At 40.8% G+C, this 15,475-nt stretch overlaps 1 protein-coding gene across 1 annotated transcript in view; it reads left to right on the top strand.

The window, feature by feature from the left end:
• The window catches only part of ppp2r5a (protein phosphatase 2, regulatory subunit B', alpha isoform), a 44,212-nt gene that overhangs the window by 21,525 nt on the left and 7,212 nt on the right, over positions 1 to 15,475 (top strand). Inside the window, exons 3-7 of the mRNA XM_040125005.1 lie at positions 5,128 to 5,229; positions 5,351 to 5,443; positions 11,328 to 11,458; positions 12,861 to 12,920; positions 13,962 to 14,070. Of these exons, the coding sequence (XP_039980939.1) occupies positions 5,128 to 5,229; positions 5,351 to 5,443; positions 11,328 to 11,458; positions 12,861 to 12,920; positions 13,962 to 14,070 (495 nt within the window). The remainder of the gene's footprint in view (positions 1 to 5,127; positions 5,230 to 5,350; positions 5,444 to 11,327; positions 11,459 to 12,860; positions 12,921 to 13,961; positions 14,071 to 15,475) is intronic.

Genomic DNA, 15,475 nt, shown 5'->3' with positions numbered 1-15,475 from the left:
AGGAACAGTAAGTATTAGCAATATACTGTACCTTGTTATTGTGCCAGTTCTACGCTTAAAGCAAATGAACACACAGAGCAAGGACATAGAGTAATTCGATCTGGATGGAGAGTCTGTCCAGGGAGTTATGGCACCCAATGACTCCAGAGTTTAAATAAAAACCCTCTCTCTACGGTAGCTTTATCAAGAGTCGTTAAGATTGTGGAGCGTTTAAACATAGCAATCAAAAGCAGCCCATATAAACAAAAGAAGCCCAAAATAAAGTTTATTTTTTAAGCTGTGTTTTTATTTTCATAGTTCTTACGACATGCTGATACACTGTGTTCTTAATGTCATGACTTCAGAAGTCTGTAGAGTAGCAGACTGGATTTTTCCTAAATATGAACATTGGACCCTGTGGTAAATACTGGATGGATATATGGGGTTTTGTGCTTTGTCTTCAACATGGCATGATAAACTTTCTAATGTGCCAACACAGGCAGTAAACATATCAGCAAATCCTTCTATGTCAGCGCTCCAAAGTAATGAAAATAAAATCACACTAATGCAGTCATACTAATAAATCACACTAACCAGCAGCAAGAAATTTCTGCTGTAATTTTTTTGGGGTTAATTTTAAAAACCAGGACTATAAATCACTTTCCATGTGTGTGTTCCACTGAGTAAAATGTGTTTTGACCTGAAGCATTTGAAATTCTGCGTTTACACTTTTTCACTCATGATGTGGCATAAAAAAAAGGGGCGGCCAGAACAGTGTACAAATGAAAGTGTCTGAGCAATCCAAAACACAAAAATATCTAAACCTGAAATTTAGTGATGGTTGTTTCATCACAGCTAATCAAAGCAAGCAAACATGGGTGTCAATGCAGTTTAATCGCTTTTTGGTTTGGATTAGTTGGAGATTTCTTTGAAGAGTCACCAGGAAAAGTAAAGCTACTGAACGTAAGTGTTATCGTACCAGAGATACTGTAATTGAACATTTCATGCACTGGATAATGAGCTAATAAACATGTGGTAGCTTATTTACACACTGTTCATGATCATCTTCAGTGACCCCCTGGCCTTCCACTCCAGCAGGTCGCCAGGTTTGTTACCTGGAGTAGTGTAAATGCAGGACTCCGGCTGGTCTACAGGTATTGCCAGTGGTCTTTCCTCCCAATCTCATTCATCTCTGCAGTGTGTATATAAGAACGACATGGGTCGAGCTCAAGAGAGAGCCAAATTCAGAGCCAAGTGTCTGTACTACAGACAGGCTCCTGAATGAGGTTAGACAAATAGCAGCTGCACTTTCAGAAAGCTGGACTGATAATAGCTCTCCCGGATACTCCATGCTTGGCATCACATGATAAAGTGGAGGCGAGTGTCTAAAGTGCAGCCCATTATTCTGCTGCAGTGAGGACTGCTTTGATCACTGAGGTTGTTAGGGATACGAACAGCCAGGTCTCTCGTCTGTGTAAAAGGAGGTTTCGCCAACTCTGATTAGTGTCACTGGTATATAATAGAAAATCACAATTTTGATTGAAGTTTTCATTTTCCGTGTCAGGGATAATAGTAAAAAGATAGAAGCGTTAGCTGAAAAGAGCATCAGTGAGCCTTAATTTCCCTTTTATTTGCTTTAATTCCCACCTTTTTCATCTTTTGTGCTAATGCTATACTCCAAGCTTGCATTTTTTTCTCTCAATCTCACCCCCCTCCCCCACTTTTTTTCTTTCTCTGTCATCCTCTGTGTTGCTAGGTGTTGGTTGCTACTACCGTCACCCTCAAACTGACCCTACAGAGAGCTACAGCCTCCTCTGTCATCAGCGAGCCTACACGGGTTTCACTTACAGCACTGTCACTTAGGAACAGCCCATTTTTGGATCCTCCTACATCACTTTGACACACTCGCGCTTACACACACACACACACACACACACAAACGTACTCACACACTCACACACAAATCACTGTTTCCTTTTTCCCCCTCCATGAAAAATTCTCACACGCCTCCCATGTTTTTCATCCTCCCACAATATTTTCTCATGTTTTGTCCAACTGTAGTTATTTTTTGATATTGTGAAGTGACTGGGGGAATAAAAGGAGCACGCCTGATGCTTATGTGGTGAATTATGTAACCTATTATGCTACGTATACAGTGTAAATCAGAGACTCGTAGACCAAAGAATAGATAGATTAATACACTCAATGGTTGCCCCTTACTAGAAATACCAGGCGATAGTGGTGGTTCTTATTATGCCCCTGTGTGCCTCAGTGACACACCGTTTATTTTGACTTTGTGAGCATTTGGACTCAGCGCACTCCTCTAGCAAAATGGGCACCACACCGAGGTGCAGTGTCCCACCTGGCTGTGGGGATTCTGACCCAAAACAGCCCTGTGTTTAAACACTGAAGGGGGCTGCATTCGTAGGGGCACGTTGTTCAAGGTACTGGTGAGACGGTGAAATACGAGGCAGGAGTTCCATCATTTGTAATAGGCATAGCCATGCCGAATATAACTGTTGACTTTTAGATGTATTTGCGGGTGTGTGGTGAATGCTTATATGTGCAGCTTTATTGTATATTTCTCACAAAGTGCTCCCAATTGTAAACAGCCAGAAACTCCAGAGAGTGAATTACTCTGTGTATAAATCATGCAGGGAGTCAACGGGTTCTGTTACTGTTTGGCTAATGGATGCTCGATGTGAGCGAGTTTGAACATTGTACAAGTATTCATGCCAGATGGTATTTTCATCAGGTCAGAAACAGCTGCACTGCAGTGTTCGACATCTCTAGAACAACAGGAAGGCCACAAGCAGGAAAATAACAGCTCAGTGCAACAGTGGTGAGCTGGGGGGCATCTCTGAACGCGCAGCTCATTCAACCTTGAAGGGGACAGGCCACAGAGGCACAAGACCAAGCTGGGTACCATTCCCTTCAACTGATAGCAAGATCAGACTGTAGTGGTCATGTGAAAATCAAAACTGAATCATCTGAATGTCACAGCATCTAAGCACCATAGCCCTCATCATCTGTGCAAGGTTCCAGGAGCAATATAGTGAATTTTTTTTTTTTTTTTTTTCTTTGAAAGAGCTGCTGCCAAAACAAGTCATTTAAAAGTCTGCAGTAAATATATGATACTATCCAGTCAGCACTGGAGGATGGGTTCACATTTTTTTTCAAAATTGTCTAAAAACAATACTCAGCTGCCCATATGAACACTGAAACAGGTTTAGGTCTGCCGTAAACATTCCCTCTGTTCATACTGGACACTAAGAGATCCCTTCCCGCTGCTATTTCAGTGTAAGTCATGGGTGACAAAATCTACAGCTCCCCCTTGCAAAAATGTATTCAAAGGTTTATCTGAAGCCTGAATGGGGTTTCAGCCATCCCGCGTTAACAAATCAAGTGAATATTCTCCATAACTTAGACTTGAAAGAGCATCAGGAAGGGGAATGTTGAAGGAATATCCCTAGCGATTTTAAATTAGTTTCTTTGGACAATTCAGGCCACTTTGGAAGCAAAACAGGGTCTGAGGAGCTATACGACGGGTGTGCCTAATGAAGTGGCCACTAAGTGAATAACTGTGTGCATTAGGATATTTAGAGACTCTTCATTACAGGGCTTTAACTTTATTTCCAATGCATAGAGAGCGCAGCCTCTATAGTTACTGCGCCAGTTTTCTATAAGTGCTAGGCAAAGGCAACTGGACTTGCTCGAAGTTCCTCAACACGTTTCGTCTCTCATCCGAAAGGGTTCTTCAGTTCTAACCTACCAGTGGGGAGTTCCAGGTATTTATCCTCTGGTGAGATCAGCAAGACTTGAGAGCTAAGTCTTAGTGTGGGTTTTTCAACATGTCAGATTTTGGGCCAATGTCAAGTTTAAAATTCCTTTGCCGCCTTCCTCTTCCATTACTGTCATTTGGATTTTTCAGCTGTCAATAGGTAATTTGATGTTGTGTTTATCACTTCAGCGTGACACTGTGCACCCAATCCCATAATGCCAGCTTTTCCAGCTCCCCACTTCTGTGTGTGTGTGTGTGTGTGTGTGTGTGTGTGTGTGTGTGTGTGTGTGTGTGTGTGTGTGTGTGTGTCACTCTCAAATTTACCCTGGCTAAAAATAACAAGTTGGGACAGAGGTGGGGGTGACCTGTCTACAATGATTGTCTTCGGTACAGAATTTCAATAGGGGGTTGCCACAGATTCAGAGTCTGTAATGGTTTTATCCAGCTCCATTCTGTTTTGGTGATGGAATTAAACATACTCAGTTAAATTAAACATGCGCAGAAACAGTCCAGATAAAGTTGCTTTCCACCCCAGTTATCAAGCTGCGAGTAATGTTCATGCAAGTGTGTTGGTATTCTTCTTCTCCTGAGTTGCACCAGAAGTTTTGGAGAATTCAGAGCAGTGAATTCATTTTGTGTCCAGGTTATATGTAGAGACAAGTAGCAGTTTACACTTAGCATGAGTTTTTTCTCTCACATACATCTTGACCAATTGTGCCCACATTTATTTAATCTCTGGGAAATTGTAACAGCTGCTTATCACTAAACATCTGGCCCTACAGCTCAAAAAGTGGATTCGTGTCTTTTTGATACGTTTCCTCAGGTGCAAATTCAGAAACGATATCTAAGTTGTTTGGTGTGTAGGTAAATGAACTAACCGGATTTATTGATACTATAAAACTTATTACACTACAAGAAAACTGTACCACTCATTCACATTACAGTACATATATTATGTTTGCTTGTGTGTGTGTGTGTGTGTGTGTGTGTGGCATGTAGTGTAAAGCACTTTGAGTGGTCAATAAGACTAGAAAAGTGCTATATAAGTGCAGTCCATTTACCATTAATTACCAGCCATTAAACATGGCTACAAACATCTTTTTTTTTTTTTTTTAAACTAGAGGTGGCTGTGGGGGCCTGGAAACCAAATCAAATTTGATGAAACAGTATGTAGGTGGGGAGGGAAAAAAAGTTTTCTTTCAGTTTTCTACCCATCATATTTAAGTAAAGGATCACTTGTTGATCATCTGTGAATAACTCGTCACAATAATCCGTTCCGGACTGTATGTCCTACCATGCTCTCCCGGGTATGTAAACCCCTTCTTTCTGTTTTTTGTAATTAATCTCACTCTTCTTTGCCCCTCCAGATCAGCACCAACATTTTCCGGACTCTTCCACCAAGTGAAAACCCTGATTTTGACCCAGAGGAGGATGAGCCCACTCTAGAGGCTTCATGGCCTCACATGCAAGTAAGAATCTGGTACTTAAGCAAGTCTGTCCTTATCACTCTTAAGATTATGTAATTGCATGTTAGAGTACTTACAAAGTGCAAATTTCTAATAGGTTTCTAAATTTTCCTTTTATTTCTAGCTGGTCTACGAGTTTCTCCTGCGTTTTCTAGAAAATCCAGACTTCCAGCCCAGCATCGCAAAGCGCCACATTGATCAGAAGTTTGTTCTGCAGGTGAGTGTGTTTTTTGAAAACATTTTGTCTCACTTGTCTCATGATAATGTGTAAATCTGTCGGCGGGTTTCCAAATTTAACCAGGTGTATTGCATCATATTCATCCCACTCATATCTGCATCCCACTCATCGCGTCCCCTGGAGGACCGTTCAACACACGCAAACATACACCCACAAACAGAAAAAAAAACTTAAGGGCCAGATGTTGTCTGACCATGTCAGATATTGTAGTTGTTCCAAATGGTCACACTGGAAGGTGGGGTGAAGTCATTAATTGTGTTGCATTTGGTTGTATGCATCGGGGGGGAGGGGTTTCCGAAACCATTCAAACATCTGCACAGGACTTGTTAATAAGCATACTGGCAGTGTAAGACAAAGTTTAATTACAGGCTCTAAGCTAGATCCTTATAATCAAGACTTTTTTTAAATTACACCGTATTAGGAAGACACCACTTGTATATCCATTAAATAGCATGCATCAATGCATTCTTGTTACAAGAAAGGGTAACCGAATGCCACAGCAGTGGCAGCTGAACGAAAGTCATTTTTTCCTTTCGCCATTTCGAGAAGACATCAGGGGGAGGACACAGCTTTTTGTCCTCTTAAAATGAATAATAAATAATGATAAATAAAGATTGTTTTCGTAATTTAATCATGCCATAATTATATTTTGGAGGAGGCAACTAGCAGAGTATTGAGCCGGTAGTGTTGTGACAGCTCCAGGACTTCAACTGACGATTATTTTTATTAGCTGTTATATGTTACCTACCTGTTATTTTCTAAATTAATTTGATTAATTTGTACTAGAGATGTCAGCAAATTGTGAAAAGTAGCTGTCACAAGTTGACAGAGTCCAGCGCGATGCATTCAGTGTCCTGCTTCGTCCGACCAACCCAAAGATAAGATAAGAAAACCAGAAAATATTCACATTTAAGAAACTACAACCCTTGGATTTTTCTCCATTTTTGGAAAATTACTTAAACTATTAGTCATTTAATTGTTGAAGCTCTTGACAGCTCTTTTTTGGCTGTTACAGATGGTTGGTCAAATGATTAGAATTTCTGAATGTGATAAATACATTGTGATGTGTTTTGGGAGTTCACCGACACACAGTATGCTTTGTTGGATGAGTCAAACCATTAATACGCTGTAGCTCGTCTGCATCTGTCCTGGCTCAGCACCCACCTACCTCAGGAATGCTTCACTTCTTGTGTGACGCTGCAGAGAGCAGCGGCAGCTAACAGGGAACACAGAGCCTGGAATGCTGGCCGGGCCACATCTGAGGTGCCTGGACCAACTTTCCATGATGCGAGTGTGTCGTGGGGAAGCTTTAAATAGCTGCCTGTTGTTTACTCTTCAGGAGGAGAGAGGCAAACTGTGGTGAGAGCAACGGGATACGAGGTGGAGGCTTGGGTGACAGTAAAGGCGGGGAGAGCAGGCCTGTGTTTTAGTTAAGTTTACCATATTACACACAGCACAGAAATGGGTCTGAGATGTACACAGATGTGTTCACTACAGGGGTTATAGCACAAGGGCAGCAAGGAGACGCATCCTGAGAGGAGGTGAAGGTTCTGAAGTTTTCTCAAGGATGTTTTTACAAGAGAGGACACTTTTTAGTGTGAGGAATCCTTGTTCGGTGTCTGTGTTTTCATATTCTTTTTTTAGATTCTTACTTGCTCTTGCACCTCAGCAACTTAGTCACCAAAGGCACATACTCATTATTAGCTGTTTGATAGTCGTAATGTACACGTACAGTAAGTGTTTAGGTGTCTCTGTTATTGCATCATTTTCCTCCAGGACCACCTTTTAATAATGGATGTGGAATAAAACACACATGCGGCATAGCAGGATATCTTTTTCTCAAAATGTTCTGATGTTAACTTTGATTTAATCAGTGCTTTCTGAAGCTGTGAACCTGTTGTGTCTAGTAGAGACACTTCTCAAGCCTTTCCCCAGAGTATACTTAAAGCACATTATTTAAATTTGAGCTGGGAGATGTTGTAAATGGAGAAGTAAGCTAGGAAGGAAGTAGTGACTGAAGAATCGAAAACCAATATAAGTTATAATCGTGGTGGCATATCCCTCAAAGTGGCTTGCAGTTCAGCTCCTAAGGACCAAGCTCATGACTGATTTTCTGCCAGTTAATGGGAAATTTTGGTCCTTGAATGCAAAGCTTTAAAGCTAGCTCTGCTCGGGTGCTACTGATTCTGCTGTAGAACGAAGCCTTTGACGTGGGAAAACAACTGTATGTGGAGCTAAGAACAGAACATGTGGTCAGACATGTGGTCAGGGTGTATTTTAGGCTTTCTCTCTCTCTCTCTCTCTCTCTCTCTTGCTCTTGCTCTCGCTCTCTCTCTCTGAGCCCTGTTAAAATGATGTGGAGTGTGTCTGTCTGTGTGCTCGCCTGAGGGATCTGTTTTTTTTTCTCTGTTTTGTGGTTCATTATAAAATATTGATGTTTTGAAAAACTTTTGATGCGTTTGAATCCATAACTGATTCGGCACATTGCAAGACGAGTTTCATTAGTCTCTGTTTAATCTACTTTATTTCCTCAGTTTAATGTTTTGGTCATGAGCGGTAACTGAAATGCTCCTGTTAGAAATTGGGATGCTTATTTAATAAAAAAAATGAAATTTAAACAGTCAATAATTTATAGCAGTGTTTGCCCAAACCTGATATACAGAATATGGCTTTGCTGGCTCAGTTTAGTTTTAACTGAGCTCTTCATCTGCAAAACACACAGTTTTGACTATGCAGCTGCAAAGCAATAGTCTACCTAACAACAGGTGAGTGAGTGTGTAGTGAGACCAGTGCCTCGCTTTAGCTACAGACTGCGTGTGGTATATTTGTCCTGTACTAGAGAGATGATAAGGCCGTCTTTCAAAGCGGTCAGGTTCACAGATTTGCCTCACACATTTACTCCTCAACTCTGTATGCGTGGTGTGGAAACGATCAGATTCCAGCATGTCTTCAGTGTCCGTTAGGTCACTTTCTCATCTGTGTGTAAACAGCTCTGGCCACTTGCAGTCATGCTGTATAACCCAGGACAGGTGTATATGAGCAGGGTGTAAGTATCTGATATCCTTGTACTGACTCTCACATCCAACCAGCAAAGACGTTTAATCACAAAACAAAATAAAATCATTTTATGGCCATTTTTTTGATGTGTTTTAAGTCTGAGTCACAGTTTTAGCATCAGGCTCCATGCAGCACAGACAAACCCGACATTGTCCGGTCAGTGTCGGTGCGAGCCTGAGGTTTTATACGTAAATGGAAAATGGCTTCATTTGAAAGCCATTATAGTCACATGGTCACACTTGTTGCCCTCTCTCTATCTCCATCAAATTTGGTAAACACATAGGCTTTTAGTCAAAGTATTACTGAATTAATTTCAGTAATGACCTGATTGTTCTCAAAGTGGATTATCTTTTTATCATAAGCATGAAATGAACAGAGATTGACTTGATTGCACATGATTTCCGGGAGAATGTTTGTGTAACCGTGAAGGAGAATTGCTTCGTCCTTGGTAATTACTTTGCTTTTGACTTAATGTGAAAATCGTACCGTGACCACTGGGTTATTCAGCGAAATGTACTTGTCAGGCTCAGGAGAAAACTCAAATCCTTGTGTGACCTATTGTGATTGAATATTGACTTTACCTCAGGCACAAACAGTATCTCTGAACTATACTCCGGCAGCTTTCGTTTTATAATAAAGTCAGGTCCAATGTCTATATCCCAGTTTGTCCCCATTGATTAACTCCTGAGCAGTAAAAACTCCTCTCTTCTCTCAGGTCCATACCGAAACACTGAGTGTCAAATATTTTTACAAGCACCTTGGTCATTTTGATCTGTGCAGCCTTTTGCACTTTCAACCTTTCAACCATCCTTCTGCATTTCATTCTCCTGAGTCAGTGCAGTCCAAGAGCTGAGTAACTTTAAATTTGGGCACCATGTGCTAAAAGGGCTATATATACTCAAATTAAAGCTGAGACTTGGCACTTTAATGTAGTATCCATTATTTTATTTCAAATTGAATGTGCTGCAGCTCAGAGCCTGGAGAACAAAAAATATGTAACCATCCAAATAATGCCGCTCTTGACTGTAGGTTATTGGCTTAATTATTATAAATATTGAGTAATCAGTAGATCAGTTTCTTAATAAATTGATTAATAATTTGCTATGATAAAAAAAAAACCAAAACAAGCCAATTTTCACATTTGATAAGCTGGAATCAGAAAATGTTTGGGATTCTTGCTTGACTTAAACAATTAATCGATTATCAGACTAGTTGCCCATACATTTTTTGGTGTAATACTGATATATCCAGTCAGGAAGATTTCATGGGAAGAGCAAGGTTTCCACATATTATGTACATTGAGAGAATTGGCTCCCGGGGCAACAGCTTTGAAAGCAGCATCTACATTTTTTATAGTAACAGTAATGTGATGTAATGGAGAAAGATACAGCTATTGTCTGCACCCTTAGCTATTGAAGGTGATGGTAGAGAGTTAGGGCTTGCCACTAGAAGACCCGTCCCTTTAGGGGATGCTCCGAGAAAATCTGAACGCAAAGAGGAAAAGGAGCACTCTCCCTTATGTTAAAAACGGCCATTGTGGTGCCGTCAGAAAAAGCTCCAGCTGCCGTACGAGAGCTGCTCATTTGCAACACAGCAGGGCCGGTTGCGCGATTTAACTCCCGAGGCTTAGTTGGTTTAATGTAGCTGTATGAATGTGAATCAGCACAGTATAGGAGAAGAACGTGTGTGCAAAATGAAACCCTTTTCCTGGATATACACAAGTTTAAAAATAGACTGTCGACACTGTCACCGAGGTGCTGATGACATGCTAGTGGAGGATGAGTACCATACTGATCTGAGCCTGAAAAGATTCCTTTTGAACTCGTTGGCATCGGCTTGGCTGTCCTCGACAGTAGTGAAATAATAACTATTCATATGTTGCTGCAAATAGCTCTTTTATCCCAGAGGTTTCTAATCTGTTGACATTATAGAGCACATAGGGGGAACTACCATGTTTGTTATGTAAGATGTTGATAGCTGGTAGGACATGACATAATTATTTACATTTATTTGGACAGACGAATGAATGATTTAAAGCTAGCACAATACATTTCTTAAAGCACACATTTCTTTCAAAATTTAATGGTTTCTTCCCTGGCCCATGCCCCATCCCCCCACCAGGCTTTTGTGCAAATTGGTGCAGTACTTTTTGCTGCACCAATCCTGCTGACGAATAAACAAACCAACAAACAAAAAAAAAAACGGCGAAAAGACACGGGCGAAAACATAACCTCCTTGGTTGAGGTATTAATATTAATTCTACTGTATCACTCAGTGAATATCAGTTAGATAAATCGCAGATGTTGCCTTTAAATGTAGGTAACGTTACCATAAGGCAAACTCATTGTTTCCCAGCTACAGGTCACAGAATGCGACGGGTCACAGAAAACAGTGTAACACCTGTGGCCGCTTGAGGTCGAGCACTCATCCTTCTCAAGTCATAAAAAATGTTTTTACTTCAACGTTTTAACATGACAGTAGATGTGTTAACGTGTTAAAGTAAGTATCCTCCCGCAAATATTGCATTTAATGGTTGTTTGGTTAACTTTGGAAGGTTTAAGGAGGTCTGCCATGTTGTTAACAAGAAAAAATCATGCATTTGAATATGTCATCAGTCTTTCTTTCTTTGCTGATGTCTGCAGTGTCAGAGCGAGGTCAAAAACAGAACCCATCCTTATTCTTGGTTCAGTTAGATATACAGTATGGACACATGATAAAAGATGGGATTGCATTTGATTTTATTCCCTTGAAATTCGTTTCAAATGAATTAGGGCTGAGAGCTTAGTCTGTCTGCCTGTCCTTACAGCTCCTGGAGCTGTTTGACAGTGAGGACCCAAGGGAGAGGGACTTCCTGAAGACCATCCTCCATCGGATTTACGGAAAGTTCCTGGGGTTGAGAGCCTTCATCAGGAAGCAGATCAACAATATTTTCTTGAGGTGAGTAAAATCTAAAATTGATAATAAAATACAACAGAAAAGTCTTTCTTCTTCCCTTTCCCGCAAATTTATTTTCCTTTTATTTAACCTAATGAAACTCTCTTAGAGACTGAAATATATATTTCAAGACAGACCTGTCCATGAAGGTGGCATAGAAATTTTGTACACAAATGACTAAACCGTGGGCACTGTGTCAAAAAGAGTTGCAATCCTGAAACCTGCTGGTTTCAGTAAAGTAACTGTAACCGTCGTTTTTACCACCGTGCCTTGTTTGGAGTCTCTGGAGTTTTCGGTCTCCTTTTCCTTCAGTCACTCAAACATCCGAAAGATAAAACATCAAATACACACATCATGTTGTCTTTGTGTTCATTTTTTCTTGCGTGTAAATATTGTGTTTGATTTTCTGAAGTCTGTTTTTGGTCTAGTTCGCCCAATCCTCACTGTATTTGAGATGTGTTCGAAACGCAAACAGGACTTTTTGGTTCCTACTTTTGTTCTTGAGTTTAGTTCCTACGGTTCCATAGCTCCTTGAAATATCTGGTCGAAAAGGGGGGCTTATTTTTACACAGGTCAAAAACCATTTTCATTGTCATTATAAAAGACAGCTCTCAACACGTTCCGATCAGTCTCAGTTTACATTTGTACATTCAAGGGGGTGACAAAATGCAGCAGAAAAATACCTTCCATCAACCTTATCAAGGTTTGGTATGGAATATCCAGTCCTGGTCTTCAGTCTGCCCCATTATACATGGAGCCATCTAAGAAATCTTTTTTTTTTATTACATTATGAGGCCCAGACAGATTCATTCGGAAGTAAGTGCAGGTGGAGGCATCGCACTCCAAACAGCAGCGTGTCGAATCTTTACGGCTCCCGCCGCTGCGCGAAAATGGGCTTCAGATGATTGAAACAGGGGACACTTAATGTCGTTTCCAACAGGCAAGGTGGCGAAAATGGGTGCACCCACTTTGACCATCTGCCACCGAGGATAAAAATAGTGCCACAGCTGTCAGGCTCTGTCTGTATACACCATGGATGCTCAGTCACATAGAAATGGGTGACCAAAACAGAGGAGGTGAATGATGTCTGGAATCAGTTAGTTACGTAAGAGCGGCAGCAATTTAAGTCTTTTTAGTCTGCATATGTAGACTAGTTCAAGTAAGAGGTCAAGTTTTAAACTTCATACATACATTACAGTTTTGTGGTCTGATTGTGTAAGAATAATGGGGCACCGGTGAAATTTCATTACACAACTCCCAAATCAGGGGGACGATATTTAAAGAGAACACAGTATTGGGAGCAGCCTGAATCAATTGTTTTGTTCAGTGTGCTCTGTTTTCAGAGGGGCGATGTCGTGGCGCGTTTTCATAATTTCTCTTGTCAATGCGTTTGTTGCTGTTGCAGGTTCATCTACGAAACTGACCACTTCAACGGAGTTGCTGAGCTGCTAGAAATCCTGGGAAGGTGAGTGGTGACGCGTGGTCAGGGGACATAAAGTTGGTCATCATGCAGACGACAGCTTATAGCGGTTGATCCAAAAATGGACAGAAAGATGAGTCTGCAAACATTTTGATAATCGATTTCAATCTTTTCAAATATTTTTCAAGGCGCCAAACGCCCACTAAGTTTGAGATTCTTCCTTGTGAGGATTTAATGTTTTTCTGTCATAAAAAAAACTGTAAGCTGAATATCCTTCAGTTTTGCATTGTTGGTTAGATAAAAGAGAAATATGAATGTACTCTATTTCCTTGGGCTCTGGGAAATTCTAATTAGCACTTGTCACTATTTTGTGACATTTTATAGGTTGTACGATTAATTGATTAATGGAGGAAATAATCAGCAAATAAACCAATCATAGTAATCATCAGTTGCAGCCCTAATGTAGACATAACAACCCTACCCATCTGCTTTGACTGCTTACCACTCGTGATTATTTTTTGTGTGAATAAAAGCATCAAGATGTCTTCATAATGCTGTATAGTCATTCGAGGATAAAAAAGTAAGGTTGTAAAATATTGAGTGCATTTGTGCTCAAATAAGAAATATTATTTGTTTTGACTTCTCCCAGTGTCATTTGGCAACATTGACTTTTTCTATTATTTTAATCACATATGCTCCAAAAAAAAAAAGTTCTTTTCCATTTTTGAGGTGGATTTGAAGTAACTGAATCATCAGCATCATAGAAGCCAGGTATTTATTGTGCCATAGCGTCGCTGTAGACAGTCCGGGGTTTAAGGATTTAAACTGGCTTGTACTGAATGTCACGTGTCCACTGATGTGGGGGACTTTTGCTCTCTTGCAGTCTCAAACAAAAAGGCCCCTCAGGCCTCTTCTCTGCTGTCATTTTGGTGCTGTTATTGTACTGAATTCCCTTCATATTTCTTTTCCTCTCCAGGAACTGAATATTCACTGCTTATGCTCTGCTCTGATCCTGCAGCTTTTGGTTTTTGCTGCTGTTTTTCTGTACAGTAATCTGACACTGCTCCGTCGTGTCTCTGTTTACAGTATCATCAATGGGTTTGCGTTACCTCTGAAGGCAGAGCACAAGCAGTTCCTGATGAAGGTGCTAATCCCGTTACACACAGCTAAAGGACTGGCCCTTTTCCATGCACAGGTAGGAAAAACTCTCCTTACCATTACGTCTATTATTCAGTTATACCTCGCATGAATTTTGGCTGGATATCCTGTAACACAATAGGTTTGTTTTTCATCTTGAGCTGTTGATTTGAACAAAATTTGATTTGTTTAATTCAAAGCAAACAACAGTTATTATAAATTATGTCAAATCTTTGGTGCGTTTTCTGGGATTGTTTTAGCAGGTGCATGTAATCTCAGTACTATCGCACCATCTAGTGGCATTGAAGTGAAGTTGCACTGGCTTGTGGATTAGTTTTGTGTTTTTAGTGTGTTTTCAATTTAGCACAGTTGAAATGTATTAGATGATCATACAGTCCAGACCGTGAGTACTTGGACAGTTAGGAATATTTAGTCCTTCAGGCTCTATGCTTCAGCTCATTCAATTTGAAATTAAATAATAGATATTTTATTATATTCAAGTGAAAAGTCTCAGCTTTAATTTGCGTAGGTTCATATCAGTATAGAAAGAACTGTGTGGGAGATTAAGCCCTTTAAACAGGAGGTGCCTTAAGTTTAGGTGTTCAAAAGTAATTGGACAGATACACATGGAGTCAAACAAAATCATCATATTTAATATTTAGTGGAAAATCCTGTGCAGTCAGTGACTGCTAGAGGTCTTTGACCCACAGGCATCAGCCGACGCTTCCTATCTTCCCTAGTGATGCTCTCCCAGAGCGTCACCGCAGCCACCTTCAGCTCTTTCTTGTTCTTGGGGTCCCTCTGCTATTAGTCTGGTCTTCACCAAGAGTGAAAGCGTCCTGCTCAGTCGGACTGAGATCAGGTAATTGACTCGGCCAGTCGAGGATATTCCACCTCTTCACCCTGAAAAGCTCTGTGGTTGCTGTGGTGATACGTTTAGGATCCTGGTCGCGCTGAATGATGAAATGTCGTCCGGTGAGTTTCGATGCATCGGACTGAATCTGAGCACACAGAACGCTCCTGAATACCTCTGCATTCATCCTGTTGCTTCTGTCAGCAGTGAAACATTCAATAAATGCCAGTTCTGTTGGCAGCCACACATGCCTGAGCCAAAACAGAACCACCAACATGTTTGATGGATGAGGTGGTGGCTTTGGCTCATCAGCTGTCCTTTTTTTTTTCCCTCCACACATTCCTCTTTCCATCATTTTGACTGAGGTGGATTTACGGGTCTCTTCCTTGTGTGTTTTTTGTGAACTGCGGTCTGGCCTTTCCATTTTTGAGGTTTAACAGGGGTTTGCATCTTGTGATGAATCCTCGGAGGTTCTGGTCATGAACTCTTATCTTGATTGTTGACAAGGAAACATGTCCGCCTACATCCTTGAGAGCGTTCCAGTCATAAAAGGGTTTTTTCTTCACCATGCAAATAATTTCTGCATATCCACAACACTTGTGCTCCTCAG

Source organism: Xiphias gladius, chromosome 4, assembly GCF_016859285.1.
Source record: "Xiphias gladius isolate SHS-SW01 ecotype Sanya breed wild chromosome 4, ASM1685928v1, whole genome shotgun sequence".
NCBI classification, from domain to species: domain Eukaryota; kingdom Metazoa; phylum Chordata; class Actinopteri; order Istiophoriformes; family Xiphiidae; genus Xiphias; species Xiphias gladius.
This window is presented reverse-complemented; position numbering and strand designations above follow the sequence as displayed.